This window comes from Pagrus pagrus (assembly GCF_965226575.1).
Source record: "Pagrus pagrus genome assembly, chromosome: 1".
Classification (NCBI taxonomy): domain Eukaryota; kingdom Metazoa; phylum Chordata; class Actinopteri; order Spariformes; family Sparidae; genus Pagrus; species Pagrus pagrus.
In genome coordinates this window covers 17,090,396-17,117,093 of record NC_140185.1, presented here as the reverse complement: position 1 = coordinate 17,117,093, position 26,698 = coordinate 17,090,396, and the positions used below count along the sequence as shown (strand labels likewise).

The 26,698-nt window shown below is 39.4% G+C and overlaps 1 protein-coding gene across 1 annotated transcript; it reads right to left on the bottom strand.

The window, feature by feature from the left end:
* Nucleotides 1-373: 373 nt before the first annotated feature.
* On the bottom strand, nucleotides 374-25,223 carry ly75 (lymphocyte antigen 75). Its single transcript, XM_084352964.1, has 35 exons — nucleotides 24,941-25,223; nucleotides 23,282-23,650; nucleotides 21,377-21,550; nucleotides 20,940-21,101; nucleotides 19,310-19,429; nucleotides 18,403-18,543; nucleotides 17,375-17,578; nucleotides 16,967-17,127; nucleotides 16,691-16,798; nucleotides 15,469-15,557; nucleotides 15,108-15,277; nucleotides 14,460-14,659; nucleotides 14,129-14,271; nucleotides 13,574-13,652; nucleotides 13,258-13,329; nucleotides 12,562-12,685; nucleotides 12,293-12,328; nucleotides 11,966-12,135; nucleotides 10,914-10,981; nucleotides 10,699-10,775; nucleotides 9,539-9,675; nucleotides 9,151-9,259; nucleotides 8,864-9,024; nucleotides 8,425-8,554; nucleotides 7,837-8,057; nucleotides 7,576-7,738; nucleotides 6,558-6,722; nucleotides 6,298-6,420; nucleotides 4,981-5,166; nucleotides 4,669-4,892; nucleotides 4,307-4,514; nucleotides 3,974-4,135; nucleotides 3,765-3,881; nucleotides 2,795-2,977; nucleotides 374-2,374 (listed from the first exon to the last, which is right to left on the bottom strand). Exons 1-35 carry the CDS (start codon nucleotides 25,035-25,037, stop codon nucleotides 2,199-2,201), a joined length of 5,229 nt encoding a protein of 1,742 aa, XP_084209090.1. The 5' UTR covers nucleotides 25,038-25,223; the 3' UTR covers nucleotides 374-2,198.
* Nucleotides 25,224-26,698: the final 1,475 nt, after the last annotated feature.

Genomic DNA, 26,698 nt, shown 5'->3' with positions numbered 1-26,698 from the left:
CCTCTACTTTTGATACTTTAGTACATTTAATATCAGATACTGACCTTTACTCAAGTAGTATTTGGCTGGGTGACTCACTGTTACTAAAGTAATATTTTAACAAGGTATTCTTCGTTAAGTATGATATACTTTATAAAAGTATGACTTTTTTGGTACTTTCTACAACACTAAATCATTATAAATATTTACTCTTACATCTTTACATTCTGTTTTAGGGTGGATTTTTCCCTTTAAAATACGTCTATTTCTACACGTAATGGTAGTGAAGTGAGTCTAACCTCATTGCTAACTCAAGCCAACATAATGAGATGTAAAAAATACATAATAGTTTATAACCACAGTAATCACAGTGAATGACATTGAGACGAGCAGGTGTTTGAAGACAGGAACTTTTATTTGGAGGACGCTGTACCTGATTTGAGCTGACAGATCTCTTAGGGAGTGGTGGGACAGTTAAAAAAAAAAAAAACTAAAAACCATTTGGTTAACAACTTGATATGAACGGGTTAACAAGCCGTACTGAGGAAAGCTCAGGCTTTTGACATTCAAACGAGTCAGAGCATCTTTGGTTCATTCTCAGTTATAAAACAAACATCACATATTTACAAAGCATTCACAGCAAAACGGCAGTGCAACATGAACGTCTTTAAAAACTCTTCAAACCTCGTTGTGCTTAAACATAGCAGGAACTATAGCTCCACGACATTTTAAAGTGCGATCTTACTCAGTAGTTAAGTGCATAGGAAAGTTTGATCGACATAAACAGACACTTCATACACACAGGTGTCCGATTCATTTTAAGACAGTGTCCTACACTTTTAAATCAATCAGCAGGACTGAAATGTAGGATTTTTTCCCCCATCATTTCTATATTGACAACTGTTAGGTGTTAATAAGTCAACTGGATCAGTAAATACACTGAACATTACTCAATGCAGTGGCTTAAAAACCTCAATTTCTTCTGAAGTTATGATGCTGAAAGGCACAGTCAGTGTTTGAACTTGTTTAAAGGCACAGTCCAACTAAAAACACGTAACAAAAATGTATTTTCTTTACCTCTTGAGTGCAATCTCTCAATCCAGATATCTGAAGCAATCATAGCCAAAAAACCCAAAACAACATAAAGAACTCAACAGCAACGTTTCTTGTAAAGTATAATTGAATTAAAGGGGCTCTATGTTACAGTATAGCCATTTACATGTATTAATCACTCATGTGAGGGGATTGTAATGTGATGCGAAAAATGCGTCTGTTTCGGTTTCCTGTACGAGCCTGTGGACGATTTGTTGAAGTTGTTGAATGCTGCTGGACTGTGGATTTCTTTGTGAAGGACTCGTGTCAGCACAACACGTCAGTTCCACAGAGCCCCTTTAAATATTGATATACCTGTATGGCGAACAGTCTTGAGTTTCTTCCCTTTGTTTGTGGACAGTTACGAGGCGTACCTTGGTAGAAACTAGTTGTAAAACTGTTCACAGCCACATCTGGGGAGTATTTGGAGGAGAAACTATCCAAATACATCACACTCAAGGTCAAAGAAAAACAAGTCTTCCTGTATTTTCAGGTGAACTGGCCTTTTAAAAGTATATCGGTGTATTGATTTATTGAAGCTATGTGAAAATGAAACCTTCTGTATTTGAAAATTAAAGCTTGAATAGTTTGAGTTATGTAAATACAGTAGTAAATCAATAAATGCACATTTTGTTTCCGGTAGTTTGGAGTCACTCATACATCAGTGCAATTTAACCCCGGCCAGAGGGGAGTGTTTTATCAGGCTGCATGTTTCTGTAAATAAACTGAAAGTCATTTTACAATCTATCTATATTATTTTTAAACACAAAAAAAAAACAACAACAAAAAAAACCCAACAGAACTCTAAAATCCCACTTATCTCAATAATCATCATTTACCAGAAAACATCAGCCCAGGTATTTACATTAGGTATAACACAGGGCTCTTTATAAACATCTAAAATAACCCAAATTAAGAGACTGAGTTTTTGGCCAATATTCACAATTCTCCAACAATATTTACAGTTTTACACACAATTGTAGAAAGTTTGAATCTGTGAGCAGTTTGAGCATGATAAATAAATAATTTAAAAAAGGGGGAAGGCTGCTTCTTCTCTTGCTCAAATTAACTAAAATGCACACGAGGCAGGCACATTAATACTCCCTGAGGCCGATTCCTCAACGAGCTCAATCAGCTTCTGTTATAATACTGGTGGTGTCCAAGTCATCCAATGTCCTCTCGTAGCGGACGGTGGAAGTGAAGTAGCCTCTTTTCTTCTTATAGACGATGAAGCCGATGGCTAAAATGAGAGCGATGAGGACCACGATGAAGAGACCCAGTGCCACAGGGGAGCCTGAAGACTCTGAGGACGAGAAGTTAAGTCAGTCAGTTTTGTGTTCCCACTGAATAAGATGTCATCATGTTGAGTTGTTGCCACTGTTGTCAATTAAGTTTTGTAACTTTTGAAACGGTGGAACTGCGGCTGAGATGAATTTAAATATACACTTGCTTTCTTGCTGAGAGTTAAATCCGATGATCAAAACACTCTCATGTTTGTACAGTCGAGACGAAGCTGCAGCCAGAAGCCAGTTAGCTTAGCTTAGCACAAAGCCTATTTTTTGTCAGGAAAGGAAACAAACACCGTTTAACAGCTCCTCTAAAGCTCACTAAGCTCTCTGCTGTTTGCCTGGTAAAATTTTACGGACAGAGCTAGCTGTTTCCAGTTTTTGTGTTCAGCCAACTGGCTGTATGTATTTTTCTTTACTGCAGCTGTGATACTCACTTGTTTCAGTTTTGCAGACAACACGACTGTGGCTCGCATTGCAGTTGACAAGACTCCAGCTTGCATCTTCTCCCACCGTCATGACGGCACATAGAGGCTCCGACTTCTTCCCAATAGACAAGGCCTTAGACCTCCAATTTGAGTAATCCAGAGCTGAGCCGTCCTGCCAGGATACAGGCTCACCTGACAGGAAGGAACGAGGATGTTGATGATGTTGAGGGTTAACATTCGACTCAAATGACTCACATAAATAATTAACTAAATAAATAAGTTTTAGCTGTTTTAGTGCAGATGCGACAAATTTAAGGTGAATCGTTCACTTTTTCACAAAGGCATGAAACTTTATGCAGTTGTACAGTTTGAGGTCCTGAACATTTTCAGATATGGAGCCATTACAAAAATGTCATGTAGCAGCCATGGTGGCCATTTTACTCTCCGCCATCACCAAATTATGTATTTTGCATCATATCTCCTGAACCGAACATGCAAACACAAAAAAGGTGACGTCTACCTCTATGTTTTGATGGTCAAGAATTACAATGATACCATATACTACATCATAAACTTTTCAGGTGAACACTCAATGCTGAATTTAGTGACATTATGAAAAGCAAATGACAGTTTCTGAGAGCCTGGGTGAGACTTATTATCATGTCAGGTGCATGCATGTTGTGAAGATTTTTAAAGCTTGATCCTGTTATTAACCATGCTGACACAGTGACTGTAAAGAGTGGAACAATATTCAATATATATATTTCTTAACCTTAATTTATCCAGGAAAATCAAACCAAATCAAATCAATTTAATTTATATAGCCCAAAATCACAATCACATCGTTTTCTATTGCTGTAAAATGTATTTGCAATTACGCTCATTTGAGAAACAGAGCATGCTTTTCCTTTTTGTACTTTCTATCAAAATCCTCATCAATGATTTACTGTCTTGCTTCTATTTAAATTATGGGGTTTACCTTTATCATCGAGGACCACGTCCAGCCATACGCGACTGGTGATGAGAGGGTTATCATTCATGTACTTTGTCACAAAGTCGTTCTCCTCTCTGGTTTTTACTGTCAGCAGTTCAGCCTCTGGCAGCAGAAAAAAAATAAATAAATGGTGAACTACAGCTGCTTTAGATGAATACTAGTTATAACCCTTTGTACACCAAACAACAGCTCACCCAAGCCCTGACAGATGTTCTTGGCCTGCTCCATGCTGTACACGTTGTAGTTGTAGAAGCTCATGTTGAAGGCGTAACAGTGATCCTGGTGCTGCACCCACTGGGACATACCATTGCTCTGAGGGCAGTAACTGGCCTCTTGGACAGCCTGCAGTTTGGATTCTGATTCATAACACAGAAACAAGTTAGATGACGGTCACTGCCACAATGGTACAACTTTGTACCAAGAGATACAGTGGTGCTAGTATTCTTCTCTGAATCAGTAATTTCCCTTATCCTGCAAGTTGAAAGAGGAACAATATGCCTCTAGATATATAAAAAAAAATGTCTTACTCTGGGAAGTGATGGTGTTGCTGGTGGTGTAGCATATGGCTCCCTCTACCAATGCATTGCAGCTGGTCCTCACCCAGTCTCCAGCAGGGGTTACAGAAACACAGATGGGCTCTAGTTTGTCTGAGCTGGATCTCTCCTTTGAGTCAGAGAATGCGACTGTGAAGTCAAATTTTGTCCCATCGGACCACTCGTAGTCTGAGCCGCTGAGCTGCAGAGAGAGAGAGAGAAACTGTTGTGTTAGCTCATCTTGTTTTTACAGCTGAAGTGAAATAATGAGCAAAGAATTCTGAGGTACCACCATGTGACAGAAATCTGACGCTTGATTAAAACTAAAATGCACAGATTTTAAGTGAAATTCTTACATCCTGGTTTGACAGGCCGATCCAGAGCGGGAAGCCATCCGTCTTGGCAATGAGCTTCACATGTGAATTGTGCTGGGTGTTGTGGACACTCGCTAGGTGGCCTCCACGCTGATCACACTCTTCCAGAGCCTGGTACCAACTCAGCTTTCGGGTGATGACCTCATACGTTAAGTTGCCATATTGTTGAAGATCCTTGGTTGACTGGTTGTACTCCTTTTTTGAATCTTGGAAGGGAAAGGATATAAACAAGTAACATTAATTTTGAAGTGGCCAGAGAAATATGAATTATGATGTAAAGTGTGATACACCAACCGTTATCCAGTTTGCAGGTCACAATGCTTCTTTGTTTGAACTCTGGGAAAAACTTTGGGTTTGAGACGAGAATCCAGTCGTTGTCAATGGTGAGACCGGCCATGAATGGTCCATCTACGTCTGGTCTGCCTTGAGCCCACTTGGAATATTGGACATTTGTGCCATCATACCACTTCATCTGCTTATCTACAACAGAAAAAAACAGACATATATACAGTATATAACCATGTGCACGACCAGTATCAGTATTAATATACTGGACATCTTATTGCACAGGCCTAAAAAGACTGCACAAGTAACATGAGGACTATACTACACTACAAAAACAAAGAAAATTTAAATTACAAAATTCCACACAGCAACACTAAAATCCAGCACTCTGTCTGAGAAAGGAAATCTTGTAGAAAAATTGGTGGCTCACAATCAAGAAAACAGCATCTAGACCATATATATGCTAATATAGCCCCAGAAAAACAAACACCAACCACAGGACTCTAGTAGCACCTCCCAGCATCCATATATTTTGAAGGGAAACTTTACTCCCAAATCAAAAATACCTAATTTTCCTTGTACCTGTCATGCTATTCATTCATCTAGCAATGTCTTTTTCCAGAAATCATGACCTGGTAACTCAAGATAAACCACAGACCTTGTTGTGAACTGTTTCATGTAGGAATTACTGTCTTTCCACCAAGCTACACCATATCACCGCACAGATGGAAGCAAGCATCTACTCATAGACAAGAGGCTAGCTAACTAAGCTAGCTAAAGTTATAGATCAGCCAAAGAGGAAGTCAATATTTTTACATCCCACAGCGACATTGCTGTCAAGTTTCTCAGATGTTATTTTTTTTTGCCACTTTAAGCACCACAAGCTATCTAGTTCCATTATACTCAAGAGAAGTCAGACATTTTTATGGCTGATATCTCCAAAACTCTGCGACTTGCACAACCTAGATGGATAAATAGCACTACAGGTAAGAGGAAAAATATGTATTTTTGATTTTGGGGTGAACTTTCCCTTTAAGGTCAATGAGCTCTTTGATGGAAACAATGAAGTCAGCCCGAGTTTGTGATCCGACACACCTGCGTATAAGACTTTCTGGCCAGTATCTGATCAGTATCGGCCAGTGCAATGAGTTTAGGTATCGAGATCTGTATTAGAAGAAACATGTCTTGCGGCCCCTTTACACAACACACCTACTGTGGCTTGTAAACAAATGATTTTACACAGATGTCAATAAAAGTAGCTACATGTAGGGATCACAGATACATCTTGTAAATAGACATCTGCAGTAAAAGTAATAAAATACAAACCGTTTTCATTCTTGAACACCCCCAGCCAGACAAACTGGACCAGGTTTTTAAAAGGTACGAGCTGCTCCTTAATGAACTTGTTCTCCTCTTCATTTCTGATGGTCAGGATGTCTGCATTTGCGTCTGAAACATAAATGCATCGTCGTTAGCATCATCAGTCCATTATAGAAAGTTTCATAATATCTGTATTTTTGTCATCATAATATATACCACTTATTTTTCAACACATGGCCGGTGTTTTAACAAAGTAAAATTCGTACGTAGTTTTTTGCAGGTCTCCTGAATCCGTCCTTGGTCAAACTGCTCCCATCTGGTGGCTATCAACTGGAAGGAGTAGCAGTTGTTCTTGAAGGGGATCCAGTTTGGGCCGTTAATCTTATGAGGGCACTTCACTGCAACGTCCTCTGGTGTGGTGATGATCTCTTCTGTAATACATAAGTTTATATCTTTATTCAGATAGTTTCAAAATATAAGTATTTGTAAGCACACTGATGCATGCCAACAGAGAGAGATTTTTGAGGGTATGAAACCTGTAAAGTTTTCAGAACACGAGACGAACGTAAAGTTAACGTTGATTAATCGATCACTCAGTCTATAGAAAATGTAATGCCTTCTACTTTTGATAATCACTTAAGCTAATCACAATTTTTCCAGCAAAGTTAACAAACATTTTCTGGTTCCAGCTTCTTAAATTTAATGATCTGCTTCCTATCTTTGTCATTTGACCGTATATAAATAGTCTTTGTGTTTTGAACTCTTGGTTGAACTAAAGAAGCAATTTGAAGATGTCACTTCTGGGACCAGTCCCAGGTTTCCAAAGGACAAAGTATCAGACATTTAACATGGATTCAATTAATAAGGGATAAGGGTGACAAAAAGTGATTTAAAAAACAAACAAAAAGTGTCCCAAGACTTATAATTTCAATCGAAAATAAAAATGAATGATGTGTCATTTCTTTCTTCTTTGATGATGTCAAAACAGAAAACCCAGGAATATTTATTAGGTTTAATTTTATAGACTCCCAGAACTATCTTGAGATGTGTTTTGACAGAAAATGTCATTAAAACACACAACAGCTTTTCAACTGTCTAGTCATTGAGCTAGAATTGACACAGTTAGAAGAGGAAGAAGATCCTTTCTATAATTACGATTATTCCAAAGAGATTCCCCTATTCACTTTATTTAGAACAAATGTTTCATACACTGGTGAATCCACCAGGAGCAGCAATAAGCTGTATGAGTGTTTCAGTATGTGTGTATTCAACATCTCCCCTCACCATGTGGTTTATGACAGATAGCGCCTCCCAGCTCTTCCTCACACTGTGTGGCTTTCCAGAAGCCGTCAGTGTCGAGGAAGACACACGAGCCACTGGTGTCATCAGAAGACCAGCGGCTGAACACAGTGTGACTGTGGTCGGTCCAGCGGTAGTGGGTCCCATCCTGAACACAAAACCAAAGACAACAGAAACTTTTTTTTAAAAAGAATCTTGTAAATACAGTGGAATAAAATAAAGGCAGCCATTCTTTGGCAAACTTACGTCTTCACTAAAGAGACCGATCCACATGGGAATGTGCGCACGGCTCACATGCACAGTGAGGGAAGACTGAATGAAGGTGTCGGCCACACTTGCCAAATCCATGTTGTTACTCATGCACTGCTCTAAGGCTTCAAACCAGGTGAGATTTTTGACCAGCAGCAGGAAGGTGTGGTTATTGACAGTGAAGGGCTCTGTGGGGATGTGGGGCACCTCTAGTTTATCTGAAATGAGAAACACGTGTTAAAAGAACATCAGGTCACGTTATATAATGCATCCTGTTTGTTTTAGTATTGTGTATGTATATTTGTATATTGTTATTTGTAATATTACTGTCTTTGTTACCTGCCAAGGGACTACGAATGTAAATTAGCATTCTTGCTTAATCCAGCATGTTTACTGTGTGTATTTTTATACAGAGAGATGGAGGTCCATGTGTCATTTACTGCTTTTTCACATGTATTTTCCAGGCATCATACCCGATATTTAATAAAACCTTAATCAGAATAAATCTGAAGAGGAACCAACCCAGATGAAGAAAAAAATCTATGTAATCAAGTAGTATTTGAAGTGTTGGAAGTGGTGATTTACCTGCATAGTGCTGGCAGACGGACAAATGTTGATAATTAGTGCAGGAAGAATAGTCCCAGGTACCCAGCATGGCGGAGTTGGGGTTATTGATCATAAACACACACAAATCCATACTCTCTGGATCCCACATCTATCAGAAAAGAACAAGTACAAGTACAAACAAAAAATAAATAGTGAATTCAAATCAGGCTAAGCCTTTTTTATTTGTTTGAAATGTTCCATTATAATGAACTACACTATCAGTAAATAACTATATCAATCTACGGTCTGCGGCTGTAATGCGGACTGAGTCCAGGGTCTTCCTCTGGAGCTACACAATTCATTACGCAACTTTTTATGCCACATGCTGCAGTGCTCTTCAAAACCTGTAAACAGACTTTGATGTGTAAGATCAGTGGAGTCACTATTTAATAAAGAAGTGAAGATAAGAGGGACTTACATTGACTTTGATAGACCTGTTCATGCCCAGAAGCAGTGGGTTAAAATGGCGGTAGTTCACAGGAGACTCGTCCATCCACTCAGGGTCGCCTCGTTTGATTTTCAGTCCGATCCAGATGAAGTCCATGTTTCTCATGTTCGGCAAAAGGGTGGTGATGAAGTCTTAAACAAAAGTATGTACAACAATTTTTAACGTTCAATAGAGCATCGGATTTGACTTTGAGAAATGTTATTAGACGTAGAAAGAAAGGTATTTAACATCATTTGAGACATGACAGATGTCCTCACCTTGCTCCACCTGATCTGATATAGTAACCAGGGTTCCCCTCAATGACTGGCACTCCTCGTTAGCATACTTGAATGACACAGGCTTCATGCTCCTCATCAGCGTGTAGCACTGAAAACAGACATCAGTACAACAATCATTTGAGCAAAACCTGCTTGTTCAGCCTCTCCGTTACATACTCTGCACTGTCAGATAAAGTATCTCAACAGACTTCCAAGTTAAATTACGGTTAAATTAAATAAAAAAAACCTCAGTGGGCAGATACAAAGCAAACCAATTTTGAATTTGTTAAGCAATAATCTTTCTTTTAACAGCAATTCTGTTGAATGTGATTGAAAAGTTTAGTGTCTAAAATGTAGCTGCAGTTTTAAATGTGTTTAAGAATCGGACCTTATTTCTGAAGGACAGGGAGCTGTTTCCACAGGGCAGTCCTCCAGGCTGAGGATCCAGAGGGTTTATCTCCACCGACGTGACATTGTGTTTCTCACACACAAAGGACAGTCGCTGCTGGCAGCTGAGCTCATGATCTGGGAGGAAGCATACGACAGTAAATGTTGTGTATTTGTAAAAAAAAAAAAAAAAAAAAGAGGAAAAGACCATAAGCATGGCTATTCTGTATCAAATCGAAACGAAAATAAAAGTAAGTTCATCAGAGCTTTTTTGCTCTCTGACAGGATTAAAGTGAGATTAGTTCCTGATAATTTTACCTTCCTGTTTTAGACTGCTCTGGCAAATTGTCCACTTAAATATTTGCTCATTTCTCTTGTTGCAGTTATTTTCCAACTAAGAACTGTAAAATATCTTACCTCTGTTTCACTCTGTATCTTTGTCAGAAGGTTTAGACACATTTGAGGGATCATTTTAAAAAAATGTGTGCGTGTATGGATTGATATCTGAATTTTTCGCTTAGGCTCTGCTTTAAATCCACTGAAAACTGTCAGGCTGTACTTTAAAGCCCCTAAAAACTTAAAGTCTTTAGTACTTCTCTACATTATTAAATATTAATCACTAAAACGGAGCAGTGAAGTTAAAGTTTGGAAAATCCATTAGATTTCTCTGTTAGGACTACAACACAGCACATGAATAAAACAAAACAGTCTGCCATCAGGTTTCGATAAAAATGTTGATGTTTCTAAACTCTGATGAGAGCATGAAAATATATGACATAATCTTTTTCCAGCTGAGTCTCAACCACTTCAAACCAGTGAGAGGAGGGAGCACAAAAACACAAATCTCTCCTTTAAAAACAACCAAAGCTGTTCCAACTCTGGCAAAACATCTTGTTTTCACATAGGACCCTGTCTCTCATAGTAAAACTCTCACTGAGAAATGTTTTCAGGGCCTTTATTCTCATTTTATCTTTTGGATTAGACCTATGGAAAAAAGATATCTGACTCTTCTTATATTAAAGAACATCCTGGATTCCCAAAGCTGTGAGATGCTGATACTTAAAATGACTTATTTCAAACTCTAAAAAATGCCTAACTTTCTTTGACTTTGACATGGCAGCCAAATGCATTGTGGGTGATGACACAATGATGTTTACGCACCTGGAAAGTAGTTATCAGGACTCATGGAGGTGCATCTGCCCAGGAAAACTGAATGATAAAAGTACATCTGGGTGTACCTAGAACATGCATTATTTCAGTCAGTCAATCTCCACATCACATTTTACCACATATATACAGTACAGGTATAAGCATCATGAGTATCTGCTTGATGTACAACATGTTCAGTATATGTGTTGATGATTAAACTGGCTTACGACATGGGAAATATCCGCCCGGGCTGACTCAAATCGATCCACCAGCTTTGCTTGGAAGAAGTTGATATCTGTTCAAAACATGACACAATAAATAAGTTATGTAATCAACTTTAATACTGAACAGAGTTCATAAAGTACTGTACAAAAGAGAACTTGCAAGGCAGTAATCATTAGGACAACACACAATGAAAGGGCTATATTTTTAGATGATTTTTGTGGTGAGCTTGGGGGCAGAATTTTGTTCCACTTTATTTTGACTGCTTCCAGCTGTGTTCTCATGAAAAACTGTCAGCTTTCCATGACCAGAAGTTTGTGGAAAGAATTCACTGGGTCGTTGTCCCCCGTCTCTACAAATCAACTATGAAAAAATGTAAACAAATGAGAGAAAAGGACAGGGTATTCCCATTTATTCCTTTTGTTACTGACTGTACAGCAATTTCTATGAACTTGGAGTCATCCAGGTAATTTCACCTTGAAGCACACAAGGTGGAATTAACTGACAGACTGCTAAAGCCATGTCCTACCAGCAATTGTCCAATTTTAGCTTAGCAACCATAACCAGGGCTGGCAGACCGGCTATCTAAGGAGTTTGCAGGGTAGAGGGTGGTGTGTTTCTTAGACTTTGGAAAACCAAAAAAATAAAAAATAAAAATGCTGTAACATGAGCTGCAAACATTAGCATGGTTTGTTTTTGTAAATGTGTTAGCTGGAATCATTGAAAAAAAGTTGTGTGGAGACAGTTTTCAGCCACCTCAATTAGCTTTAGCAGCAGCATTAGCTTATAGTAGGTACAAACAGTACAGCTGATAAAATCTGACAGTCACTTTAGCCAACAAAAATAAACAGTCTTTGCCCACAAATGACAAACCTGCTTTCGTCTAATGTGTTTTGAATCATGACCCATTTTTTCTAAATATTCCTTGCCATTTTTGCGTGGTGTATCTGCTACCATTATCACTGTCACCTGCATGTGGGCCCTTCTAGGACCAAGAGCTAAACAGGCAAAGCAACAGTAACTAACAGACTACAAAAACACACATCCTCTCACTTACATTTTTTATCTCCTGGTGGATCTGTGAGCCGGCAGTTGAGCTCTGTGGTGCAGCCAGTTTGCTGTCATTCCTACTGCAGTAGAGCTTTGCTTCCTCAAAAGTTAGTTTAGGCTCATCAACAAACCAAAACTCTGCTCCATCTATGAAGATTGATGTGTCATGGTGCCCACCTTAAACATTCAACAAACAGCTTTAAAATCAGGACACAGTTTAAACAGTAACGACAGACATATCAAAGAAAAAAAAAGTTGAGTCTAAGAAATCCAGGCCACTAGCAGATCTAAATTACAGACTCTAAGCATAATTAGGGAAAGATGTGTTCATTACCTGGATTGTACCACTCTGGGTTCTTTGGTGTCTTTCCTGTTGAAGCATCAGCAAAGAAAAGGAGTTAGAACCAGAATATAACCAGAAACACACAGATAAGATCACGTTCCAGTAGATTTATGTATTAGCCCAGATGGCACATTATTAAAAAGAACTGTACAAAAGAAGTCAACAACTAAAGTCTTACGACACTACAAATCCCTTTACTGAAGCAGTCTTGATTTGGGCTCACATATGCCTCACATAAATTCTTATATGTGTATTCTTACCTCGGGGTATTTGGCAGACCCACTCTAGTTTGGCGTCACAGTGAAATGGTGTGGCGAAGAAAGGAGTGGGGGGTAAGTCGTGGAGAAGAAACACAAACAGGTGTTTCAAGGAGCTCTTCATTGTCTAATGAGGACACAGATTGTTTGTTTTCAGTGACAATTTCTCTTTATCTAACAACACAATCACTAACTGAGACTAACTAAATGAGAGCAGAGATCAGAGTCTCGAAAAAAACCAAACTCTTAAATGTAGGGCAACGGCAAGAGTGAATCAGTTGGCACGCCTTTCTGTGTGGGACACAGAAGTCAAATAAACAAAAGGAAGTAACAGTGTCCTTTTGATGGGGAAACCCCTGTTCTGACTGGCTGTCTTTGTGGGATTTATTTTCAAGACAGCATGTAGGACATTGAATCACTAAGTGTGTGGGGGCAGATTTCAGCTGAAGGGCTTCTCATGACTCCCACGAACAGCTGAACAAATGGCCTTGATTCACAGGTCAAGCTGCACAGTATGGACAACAAGATTCCACGACACTAAACACATAAAAATATTGAAAAAACATGCAGAAACACAAGATAAGAGTCTATAAATTAAAATATATATAACTGGGAATGAAATGGAGAATAAAGGCAAAATAACAATATTTATTTCTCACTTTGAGAACCCATTTATTAGTACAGATCTACCCAGCCCACCTTGAATGCAGTGCAGTCCCGACTGTATATATCATCCTCGTGGAAATCCTGGTGTAAAACATCCATAGATACCTGTTGTAGAGACAATGAATAAACAGACTTCACACTCAGAAATAAATACGATGCAAGAGAGATAAATAAAGGTGCAGTTTCAGCTGCAGGTTTATACAGATATCCAGACTCATTCCTATTGAAAGAGTATAACTATAAAACGCTGGATGATCTGATATCAACACCGACGTGTTAAGATGCAAACTATACTGTATGTCTTCTCTTAATGTGTTATGTAGGAGTTTAGGGTCAGGGTCATACTCACAGGCTGGCCGTTGCTCCACTGCCACGAACGATCGGCTGGGTTTCTCTTGTTCAGGCCAACCCAGAAGTACCGATTATCACTGCAACAAGAACACCAGAAGAAACCATTATTATTCATGACACTAAATTAAATCTTCCTTCAAAGAAAAACATAAATAGACAAATCATCTTCAGTACTTTTAATAGGGATGCTGGCATCTTATTCTTACATACAACAGATTAGACTCAACTCAACTGCTCAAAAATGTAAGTCAGGAGAACTAATGTGTTTATTTTAACACTAGAGTAAAGTGCTGAATGTTTATGTGGACACTGAGAGGAGGATGAATTCTGAGGTAATGTCTGTGAAGAGAAGCTGGCCTGTTTAGCATTCATCTCTCTGCTCAGTGACCGGTAGTAGCAGTCTGATGGGAAATGGTTATCAGCCATTATAACCCACAATATTTTTCATTAAGAGTGTATAAAACCTTAATTGGTTAAAGTCAAAATGATCAAAACCCTGATTAGGCAATGCTAGTAAGGCTTCTTCACAGTACTTGTGTGCATGTGTGTTTACCTGATGATATTTCTCATGATGCTGTGCATAGCCCTCATCTCAACATTACTTGTGAAGCTGGGCAGGTTGGCACCCAGAGCCTGACAGAACCTCTCAGCCTCCTCCCAGGAGCGCTTCCTGCTCAGCCTTTCCTCATGAAACACCTGACAAGGTGAAAGAACAATTTACAACCACTTTTAAAACACATCCAGTAAAGGAACACACTGAACTGTAAAGGAGAGCCAATTCAACTGTTATCAGATCAGGCAATTTCCCTTTAACTCCCACTACAACCATTATCACCCTTGCCAAATGACTGCATGACTGCAGGTGTTCAAAGTCACACACACACCTTGTAGCAGTATTTGATGTTTGGTCTGGATACCCATCCATCAGGACAGGTTGCGTTGGGGTTCGGCTCTGGTTCTGGGGGTGGAGGTGGACTGAGATCTGTTTTACAGATGGTGCCGGCCTTAAAATTGGTGCAGTTCTGCACCACCCACTTGCCCAGGGGTTTTGTGGTGGAAATCGCTGCACAACCTCCATCTCGCTCTGAAATACACATGTAGATGACACACAAAGAAGTCAAACCTACTGTGTGGAACTGCTCAATGAGTTTTATTTTTTAACATAATCGAGGAGTTTGACTTCTAGATGAAAAAAATCTGCAGTTTTTGTATTTTATCACATTAAATATAAAAAAGGCCTGTTGTCCTGGTACACAGACATAACTTACAGAGCGCAGGGAGATAACATTAAAACGAGAGTCTAGTCTTTTGACATATGCTGTGTATGAAATATAAATACTAACTAGCAGTATACATAATGCTAGTGTGCTGTACATAAAACAGTGAATGGTAAAAGCTTTTCTATGCATTTTTAAATTATATCACTATACATTAATCATGAGTCTGTTGTTACATTGCTAGTCCTCCAGCCTTGAGCCATTCTGTCATTATGAACTGAGTGGTGCAGCAGAAGCAGTGTGACTTCTACTTACGTGGTTCAAACAAACCCCAGTTGGTGTATGTAACCACACCCGGGGACCCATCCTGACTCAGCCACTGGTACTCCCCTGTGTTCTTAATGTCCTGCAGCCCTATCCAAAAATACTGAGGGTTCTTGCTGATCTGCTCTCCAAGCAGACGGTTGATAAACGCCTGCTCAAACCTGTAAAAGACAGTCAAATATGAGTGACAGTGTCCTGCTCAAACATTAAAAATACAGTTAAAATACTGTAGTGTTTAAGAAAGCATATGTGATGAATGAGTTATAATCTGCCTCAGTTAGAAAGAGAAGTCTTCTATTGAAATGTTGTGAAATGTGTGGGAAGCAGCAGTTGAGTCACCAGCTGAACAGACCTGTTTCTTATTGTGATGTTACAGCGATCTTTGAAGGATACTTGTGCGATGTTCACTTGATAACAGGAGTTGCCGTGTCTCCTCCAACTCTGGGGGATTAACAGCAGTAAGACTTAAGATGCATTCAAATTATAAGAAGTTGCATTCACATATCAGCTGCTAATATAGCAACAAATCTGCCTTTATCCTCTTTATCAGTGAAAAGCTTACCAAATGTCATCTGAGCTTGATAGCATGTGATATCAATAAAAATACACACTTGCATGGCCACTCCATTCTAATGATTTTATGATTTGCTGACGGATGCATGCAGGTCGAGCACAAGATGTCCAAATGTGGAAGGACAGATTTCACACATAGATTAAAAAATATACAAAACATTTTTTAAATTTGATTAAAAACTCTGTTGGTCTGACCCTAATTTACATGACATAATAATTCTATAATGTCAGTTTCCAAGTAACACAATTTAAAGGATAACTACCGTTTTTTACAACCTGGACCTTATTTCTAGCAAACTATATGGTCATTTACTCACCCAGATAACTTTGGTGTCATTTGAAGTCGTTCGGACGAAATTAGATCCAGCGTAGCGCCGATATATCCATATAATGCGAGTAACGGGGCAGCGACACACAGCCTCTATAACGCATTATCTGCCACGAAACTAGTTCATTTCACCAATATTTTGTTACGATATGCTAGCGCTATTCCCCTCTGAGTCCAGGCTCATCCGTTATCAACATCCGGGGTCAAACTAGCAGTAGCCGCTTGTATATATGTCTATGGCTACAGGTAAACAAGCTGGGCTGTCGCGGGTGCGCGCGCATCTCAGAGACGACATCTTCCAGGTCAGAGGTAGTAGATCAACCTACAGACCCCGGATGTTGACAACAGACGAGCCCGGACTCAGAGGGGAATAGCACTAGCATATCGTAACAAAATATTGGTGAAATGAACTAGTTTCGTGGTAGATAATGCGCTATATAGAGGCTGTGTGTTGATGCCCCGTTACTCGCATTATATGGATATATCGGCGCTACACTGGATCTAATTTCGTCCGAACGACGCCGAATGACACCAAAGTTATCTGGGTGAGTACATGACCATATATTTTGCTGGAAATAAGGTCCAGGTTGTAAAAAACGGTAGTTATCCTTTAACGGTACTACAAAACACAGCAGGCTTCCCTGGAAAGTCACGACATTTAGACAATACTCACACCCTCAGGGGGACATCCAGTCTGTGACGTTGATTCCTTGACCTCTCCTTTCTTCTGGCACATGAAAGGTAGCCTCAGTGAGCAGTTCCCAATCCGCCAACCATGAGACTGTGGAGAATGGACATAGGTTTGATTTTCATGGTCTCATATAAACAAACTTGTGCAGCAGATCAGAAGAAGAATAAAAGAGAGCCTTGGCAGTGTACAACACATGTCTGACACTAAAAGATTGGACACAAGGGGAAGGGTTACACAAAAATGCAGACACAAACATACCTCTCTAGCGTAGAAGACACAGCTAGGATGCTGAGTGGGTTGGACTGGTTGGTATTTGTCCCAGTAGGTGAAGGTGACGGGCGCCTCATCGATCCACTTGAAGACAGTGGGGCTCAGGTGGTTACCAATCAGACCGATCCACACATCCAAGAACTGGCCATCTGATGAATCATAACACACATAAGAACATTACTCATGGAAATGTTTAAAGTCAGTCAGAGCAGGGGTCTCATGAGAGAGAACATTTTGAATTGAGTCCTCATTTCCACCTTGTTTAGTAGTCCAAGTAAATCATGAAATCCACAGATTCAGGTGATGCATTAGTAGATATTTCATTTGTTCAAAGACAGATGTCTACTTCAGGACTAAAGTAAAATAATATAAAAAACCTGAAACACAGAGATTTACCTGAGTGGAAATTAGTGCTGATCATTTCTTTGCTGTCGATGGAGTGGAGGCTGGCCAGAGAGCCTCCCCCTCCTCCCTCCGTATTGTTACAGTGCAGTATGGCATCTGTAAAGTTTCTGGGATTGTCCTTCACTAACTTGTAACACCAACCGTCCCATGGGACCCAACCCTCGGCACACGCTGTTTCTTTATATACAGAAGACTCTGTATAGAAGGAAAAAGACAGATAAAGCCTGTGAGGAGAAGTCAGGTTAATATTATAAATGTATATTTAGAACAGAAACAGAACAGAGGGATCTCACTTCAAGAACAAACAGCAGTACTTAATATGCTGGTTGACAACCACCATTAAAAACCAACAGAAAAAAGAAGAAGAAGCGAAACCATAGCATCGCTGAGTGTGTTAAAATCAATTTCATCCACATTACTGGGAGTGTGGGGCTTCAACAGTCCTCTCACTACATTCATTTGGCTCAAACACTTTGGTCATGTTGGATCTGATGTACGTATGTAGCGAGTAGTCTAGTCTGAGGGTCTGTCAGCTCACCACTTTGGACCATACAGAAATATCTCCACGCCTAGTTCCCGGATACATTCCTATGATTTTGGGTTATGACCAAATACCTGACAAACTGAATTACATTCCCTTCAGCTTCAACTGCAATTTGTTTTTATTACTAAGTAGCTAATGTTAGCATGCTATCATGCCAAACTAAGATGGTGAACATGGTTAACTATACACCTGCCTAATTAGAGCCCCACAGAGCTGCTAGAATGGTCATAAACTCTTAGTTTTACTTAAAGACGCTAAAAGGAACTTTTATTTTTTGTTGTTGCCCCCTGTGGACAAAACTGGTATGAGCACCACCACTTACTGTCTTAACGATCGTGATCTTGCTGGCGCATGCATTTGTTTTAAATGCGAGTAAAAGAAAGACTTTTTTATCTATTTGATTATATGTATTTTAATAACTGTAATGCGACACAACACTTAGGTAACACATAATCCTAAGGTAGCAGTAACCTACCTGTTGTTCCTGTGTGAGAGGCATTGACACTCTTCTTGCAGATGTACGGCAGCTGTTTGTCGCATGACTCAGACTCATAGTTCTGTTTGGAGTTCAGTACTCCACAGTCTGACTCAGTAATCAGAGAGGTGGATGGCATTCCTGTCAAACACATTCCCACACACAGTTAATAAATATAAAATCACATCCTGACTGTGACAGCAGAGCAGAGGAGTGGTGTTTACCTCTGGATATATTTCTAGGTTTCAGCTTATCAACTGTGTTTCACACAGAGAGGTGTAATGAAAGAGACGTTTTATGTTGCAGCAACGTTTCACCACAGTGCTGCTAACAGCAACACTGACATGCGGTAAATTACAGCAACCACAAAGAGGCTCATATCAGTAGAAGGCCAGATGGCTGCAATATCCTTAACGCTAACACTAGAGTTAAGAACGACACCAGAAGAAGAAAAATACAGCAAGCATATTACAATAGCTGGATGGTTTTATAAAGCCTTCCATTCAGTGCTATTAATGGGTTATTCAGCAACACTAACAATCCCAATGCCACACTGTGTCCAAAAACCAGGCACAATGAGCTTCTTTTTTAACACTGGACTCATTGTTTCTCTGACTGACACCAAGTTTGGAGTGCAAAGAGGAGCAGGTGCTGAAACCGGTTGCCTGTGGTTATGCAGGCGTATGCCGACAAATTAAGCTACAAAATTTATATATAGTATATCTTTTTGAACAGATATGTTGAGCTTAGGCACCTCTTTTTTTAACCAGCAAGAAATGTAACACTTTTTTCGATTCATGCACGTTTACATGTCATTTACATACATACTCTCAAAAATGGGGCAAAGCTTAGAAAGTAGCACAGGGGGAAGACATAAGAAAAAAAAAAATTACAAAACCACCATCACCTGTTTCCCAGCGCAGGACGGAGAGAGGGGAGCCATCTGACCACTGCCAGCCCTGAGAAGTGTCTAACTGGTGAAGGCCGATCCACATCCTCTCAGGCATTGTGTTGAAGCCGTCCAAGACTGCCCAATGCAAAGTCACAGCACACAAGCCAAATATTGCACACATTAAAAAAAAAAGGCAATTAGTCATTTGCACGTGTGAAAACAACATGACAAAACACAATCACAGGATAAAAAATAAATTGACCTAAAAGGAGACAGTCAAGCCCTTACTGCCACATGAAACCAGTCACACTTGTGATGAGGGTTTTTTGACTTCCCAAAACAAGTTAGTGGCTACAGCGACACAGACATAATAGGAGGCAGTTGCAACAGCTGCACACATAAACTCAACTTAACAACATGAGATTGTGTGGGTGCTACCTATGTGATATCCTGCAAACTCCATATTGCACACAAATGACTGTGGGCTGGTGTTTTGATTTTAATACTTCTAAAGACGTGCATCCTTGAACCAACAAGACTGTTTAGTTGACTATTCAAATATTTGCAGCGCACTGTAATTGCAATCAAACTGTATTTCTAGTTTATTTTATTATTTCATTGATCAAATTAATAAAAAATCTATCCTAATCTACCCTATTTTATTCTGGTTTTTATTGCCTATCGTTTTGAAAATCTCATCCTAATGCTTTTCTTTGCCTTTGTGAAACACTGTGTCTGTTTTGCCTCTGTGTTCAAAATGTATCTTACATAAATAAAGCTGCCTTGCCTTGAACTTGTCTCAGTTGTTTTCCGTTTTTCTCTTTTTTGACGTGACAGTGAAAAGCCAACAGCATATTGAACACATTTTTAAAAAAAGAAATAACAGAAGAAGAACGAAAAGAGGAAGCAATAGACCAAAGTGGCCTGTCTCAACATCCATTATTATTATTTGCAGAACAACGTATGAGGCTCTAAGAGTGGGGTGTTAATGTGGTCATGCCTCCATTGACACAAACAGATGGTTCTTAGCCACTATAGCTAATAAGTTTGACAGTAAAAAACACACATATGGGGGGCTGAAGAAGTAAAACAACAAAACAAAGTCATTACATGGAACCACTTTAGAAGCTGCACTGGACATAAACTGAATAGGTCATAACATTTTTAAGTGACCGGTTTGTGAAAGAAAGTTTATATGATGTGATAATATTCGATATAATAGTGATAATTTGTGATATTACTCATTTCACTAAAATCTTAAAATCACCTTAGTTCCTCGTGGTATTTGGGAATTAATACAAAAGCTGTTTCTCTTTCTATTCTGTTGTTTTTCTTGAAATAGTTTGGTACATAAAACTGTCAGAGATCTCCTCAAAATGAACATATTTCCTTCAAAGTTCTCAAACAGTATACATATCATTTCTAAGCTTGAAAAGATACAGTCCAGTTATCTTTAGAATAGGATTTGTTTTTAGTCGTTATTTCTCTTTAAAGATCACCAAAAGTGAGCGGGAGTCCAACATGTCCAACATGAAGTTGATGACTGTGACTGTGACTTTGTGTTTCTGCTTTTAACGGCTCATAGGTAGAGAAGAAACAAGAACAGATGAAGAAGAAGAAGTAATAAAGAGTAAATCAGTCTCACAGCTTTTGGAGTGGAGCTCTTCGGGGCCAGACACACTCAGCAGGTCAGCTCCCTGACTGCGACATGAATCCAAAGCTTGCTGCCAGGTCACCGCGGCACTGGAAACAAACTCATAGCAGGATTCCCCTTCCGGCCCGGCAAACAGAGTCTGGCAACCCTCCTCTGCAAAGTCAAAGAGACAGTGTGAGTGTGTGTCATTCAGTTTTATGGCAGACATAGTTTAACATGATTAATTACAGACAAATATAGATGAAAAAGAGAAAGTAACTTTGCAGACGTCAGTCTTGAATCGCATGATTAAATCCTGGAAAACATCGAGCTTCTTACAGTAATGACACATTTTTAAACCCGGCTGCTGAATGTCTCCATAGTCAGTTTCTTGATGAGTAAAAGTGCCAAATATCATGAAATATATGATAAATGAGAGCTCAACATACCAGGTGTTAGACAGTGTCCGATCTTTCTGTCTTGATCATTGCCCGATGAGGTGGCACACCAGGACAGTCCAGGTTGATCTGTATCTGGGAGGCATCCATGATGCCAGCTGCCATTGTATTTGAAGGGGAACTCACAGGGAGCCCCAGCAGAGTTCCCATTGGTGGTGTGGACAACTTCACAGAAAGGAGAGGAGAGTAAAGAGCAATGTCAAAGAACTCCTACAAGCCTCTGGTATTTGTGTCAACCAAAAACATGTGTAGATTTAATTTGAAGAAAATGTCACTCAAATAATAATTAACTAAGGCCAAAGGGGATCTTTCTTCTGAAATGTTGATAGACTGAAGTTTGTTTATATCTGGACAACAAAATCACAAAGACAAAAGACCTTTAGACATTATTAGTTTAGTGTTGCATTTTTGCAGAGGAAAATGATGGAACAGTACATCTAACACTCAAAATAGGTTTCTACAATCCTCACCCAAAACTTGCATCACATCCCGTAAGTTGGTAAATTAAAGGAATGACTATAACTAACACGGAGAATTAACATAATACAATATACTGTATATTATATATATAATACAACAACACAATATCTTAAAGAGGACATATTATGCTTTTTGGGTTTTCGCCTTTCCTTTATTTTGTTATGTAGCATTTTTGTACATGTAAACGGTCTGCAAAGGGAAAAAAAAACCCATGCCAAAGGGAGTTACTCTATCCCACAGAAAACACTGCCTGAAACGCCTGGTTTCGAATTGAGCCTTTACTTCCATAACTTATTTGCATCACTGTATAACAGACATTACATAAATATATATTTTTAAATATTTATCATAAAGTATATACACTCTGATCAGTCAACAGACATACAGCGGTAGCGGTGTTATTTTAGATCACACTATCTTTGCTCGGCATGACCCAGCCTCTGATTGGCTACATCCTGCACAAAGATTGAACAGAGGCAAGATGTCTCACTCTGTAGCTAAAACGGGGCATTCAAGACACAGTGTGAAAGGGATGCTGCTGGATACCACATGAGAAAAATAATGTGTTTTATATTTTTAATTGTCTTGGTGCAGAAAATCTAATTATTGAAGACGTGACACTTTGAGTTTGTTGTTTCAGAGACAGAAAGCAAAAATGGGCTGTCAAGGACCTAAAAATATTCAACCCTGACTACACCTATTGATAATTTTGAGTGTAAAATATGTTAAACTTGGATTTATTGTAATTCCTCACATTTTCCTCGCATGTTTTTAAAGGTTAGCTGATATAATTTGATTAATTGTGTATCAGTAGACTCTTGTTGTTTCATTGCCTATGAAACAAAAGTGAAAGCCAGTAGTCATGCTGCAGACCTGCTGCATATGAGTGCACTGACACAGTTACAAAGAACACTAAAAGGAATTCCCCAATAATTCAGAAGAGGCATTTTTGGATTGGAAATGTTCTTCTAGTGTACGTTCTTTCAGGTTTCAGAGGGAGTCCTGCCTTAACCTGGGATTTGACAAAGTTGTTACCTAGCATAAAGGAGTAATAATTGACAGGAATGAAGATAACCCATAAGTAAGGCTCTGTTGAAAAATGTACAAGAACCTGTTTGGTCAACTTACACAAGAGCCAAAGGAGGTATGACCTGTATATACAAGGATGTAACGCATCATAGGCTGAAATAAATTCACACTGAATTCAGGAAGTGGATTCTCTGGCACAATTTACTGTGTTGCACTCAACACAAACTGAATTTCTCACTACTTTCCTTTCCTCACTCATAATTTCCTCAAGCATTATTCAGTCCTCAGAGCTTTTTAATGGACAACTTGAAAGACTTTATGCAGTGCTCAGGTCTGCAGCTTGTAAATGTTTTCCCACTCAGATAAGATAAGTGAAACCACACTCACTGCGGTATGGCTTCTGGCAGATGTCCTCCTGAGATCCTCCTCTTAGCCAAATCTCATTAGTGTCCCGTTTGGCGGCAACTTTGCCCTCACTCGCCGCCAGGCCCATCTCGTAAGCGGTGAAAACAGCTCCATCCAGGCAACGCCACCACAGCAGGGTGTAGCCACAGTCAACCAGGGACAATGTCTTAGAGCGGACGTCCAATGTCAAGCAGAGTGACGTGGCCACATGGAAGAGCCGGTGACCCGAACCCCACTTCCACAGCTGGGACCTGCTGTCTGTGTCACAGGTGGTGAGGCTGAAGTCTACTGAAGTCCCTATCTCCAGGCACTTCCCTGTGCTCGAGTGCTGGATGGTGAAAGCATCCTCATCTGTGGAAATGGGCAGAAACAAAAACACACTGTTAGTTTATATGGTCTTTTTTAATGGCATATAGGCAAAATGACAAACAAAAATCATTTATAAAACTAAGTGGCTTAGTTTTAAAACGTTAAGATCACATCTTCTGTACTAAGGCGGGAGGCGGGGTGCACATTCTCTACTTAAAATTTAAAAAAAACAACCCATGGGAACAAAACCAAGGCTGGAACAAAAAGAAATGGTTGATTGATTTCATATTTCATGGGCTTGTTTTTAGATTCCTTCATTTTGGCAAGAGATAGCGAAGGCAAGGAGACAATTTGAACAGAATTTGATTACTTATTTGTCCTATTTTTCCAGGGAAAATCCCAGATAAATCAACGGCACGGGATGGATATCTTTAAAACACTTGTGACAAGAGCAAGAAAGCCATCATAAAAGGAAAGGCTGCATTTGTCAAAGAAACAAACTGTATGGAGAAACCTACCTTTTTTTAACAATATGTAAAACAGTGGGGGGGGGGGAATGACAACATATAGAGTAGTATATTTTTAAACCCTTAGTCTGGATGGTTATTTTAAAGGGCTGTTTCCAGTATTTGTCTAGAGTGTAAACTTGACTACTTTGAGGCCAAGGAATAAAAATACCAATCAAGTTTTGAGAAAGGCATCGAAACAACATTTGCATCTTCAAATTTTGAATTAAACTGCACATGTAAGTCTCCAAATAGAGACAAATGGTCAGTACGTAAAATACTCTGGGTAAATAGTTATGGGGGATTACAGCAAAATATGAAGCAGACAGATAAAATCTGCTGGCACACATAGTAACTACGCACACAGGCTTTCTAATGTAGAAACCAATATCATGTTACAGCTTCACTGTATAGTACTTCAGTCTTTCAGGCTTTGATTATATACTATTACTGAGTACAGCCTACACAATATGAGAGCTGTGTACAGATGTAAACATTGAGAGAGCTACTAGAGGAGGGAGGGCGGGAGGGATGAGTATGCAGTTTGTTTGAGCTGTCAGACATGGTGTGGCATCACACTCACTGTGGATTGCAACAATATCAAACTGCTAAATAACGAACTTCAACTAAAAGCTGGTTTGTGCGTATCTGTCTCCACTTGTTCTAGTCGAGCAGGTTTGTAGCTATTGTCCTCGGTCCCACGCCGTTGACAAAGTTATCAAGGCCAATGGGTCGAGTGTGAGTGGCAGAAACAGCTCAGACATCACTGAAAATGCCATTTACGACGCAGAAAGGAAAGGGAAAGTGGCGTAGTTAGATAACTTACCGAAGCCTGTAACGCTAGCCGGCGAGCAAGTCCCCGGGAACAACACCAACACAGTCAACAAACAAAGGCAAAGTGTCGCTTCGGATATTTTCAGCATGGTCACGGCAGAGACTTTTTGTTGGATTCATAAATACTCTGCCCTCCCGGAGTGTTGAGCTGTGAATGTAGGCCGGTCGATAAGTTAACTTCAAAGCTAAAGTAATCAGATACAGTAGCTAACCCAACTCTAACCCAGTTCTCTCAACTGTCAGATGTGTCGTCCGCTGTCCCGCTCCGAACACACTTGTTAAGCTAGCACGAGCCACAATGAAAGAGCAGACTTCCGGTGCAACGTACAAAAATACACCCGACAAACTGCTCATGAGAAATCAGACCGACACTATGAAGACGATCACGTATGTTCTGGTTTTCTATTTAAACTCCTCATTCTATTAAACATCGTCATTTATTGTTGTTTATGTGACGTCTCTTCCTTCAAAGTTAGCTAACCGCTAACTGCGCCACTAGCTAACTAAAGCTAATGTTCCAGATTCTGTGCCTGAGTGTATTTTATAACCCTATGAGCATTATGGAGTCAGCTTTGTACAGTTCAATAAGGTATATTAGGTGGTGATATAATGCCATATAAACAGCATAACAGATGATATAGAAGCACAGCAAATGTCAAGCGATGCTTTTATTTTGAAGGCGAAATCACTCGTCTTCCTGTTTGCCATGTTTAACTCTCCGGCTCTTTGCGTCGGTGCCATCCCTTTTACACTCCCTGTCCCGGAAATGCTCTCCATATTAAACCATCTCAGTGACTTCACGCCCACTCGGTAGTTTCCGTAAACTAAAACACACACACGCATATTGTGTTTTTCATCCCCCGTTTGCAGTGTCGAAAGTCCCTATTATGAATAACAGCAGAGCACTTGTATTGTTTACGTGCAGTGGAAGTTGTTTTTTTTATCTGTACAGGCACCAGCTGTTTTATTTACTGAATTATTAATTGCTTGTCAGATGCTGTCAGCAAAACTGTCAATATGCACTTTGCTGTCTCATTTATCCATTGTATAGTGCTGCCTTTGTTTAGGCAATAATGGCTTGGAGTGTGTTTTATTTAGATCAATCAATCAAACCTATACTGATTATTATATTTTTACACAAAACCCTTCAAACTCACACTCAGACTCCACAGAGATTATACTTGTGGCGCTGAAGAGATTATTCCAATTCGATAAAACAAGAGTGACAAGGACAATACTCAAGGAACAAAGATAAATTATCTCATTTTAAAATAACAACAATGACCTACTTGTCTCAATCTATATCAGTAACAGTCCACAAGGACAACCAACTAATTTAACTCAGCAGCTAATATCTGAACATGCAAGACCAGAGAGCTATTTTGTTTTAGGTCTATCTAGTAGTTTGTTTTTCTGACCTTTGTTATGATATTTAGTAGTGATGGTGAAACACTACAAGCAGCAAGCCTGTAGACTAGTATTTTAACATCACTCTCCATTAAGGATACAACACAAGGACCAAAACTGTAAACAACTGGCCCCTCAAAGATGTGGTTGGATTGTATTACTACATGACTTCTTGATCCAAGTAGTCATGAGGATGTTCAAAGATGACATAGCACATTATGGTCTTGGTCTGTGGAAAATTACAGAAAGTGAAGTGATTCATGGAATTGAAAGTGGGAATTAACTTTTTTTTTTGTATTCCTCTGTTATTCACACAGCAAGACTCAGTGATAAAAAACTGGAA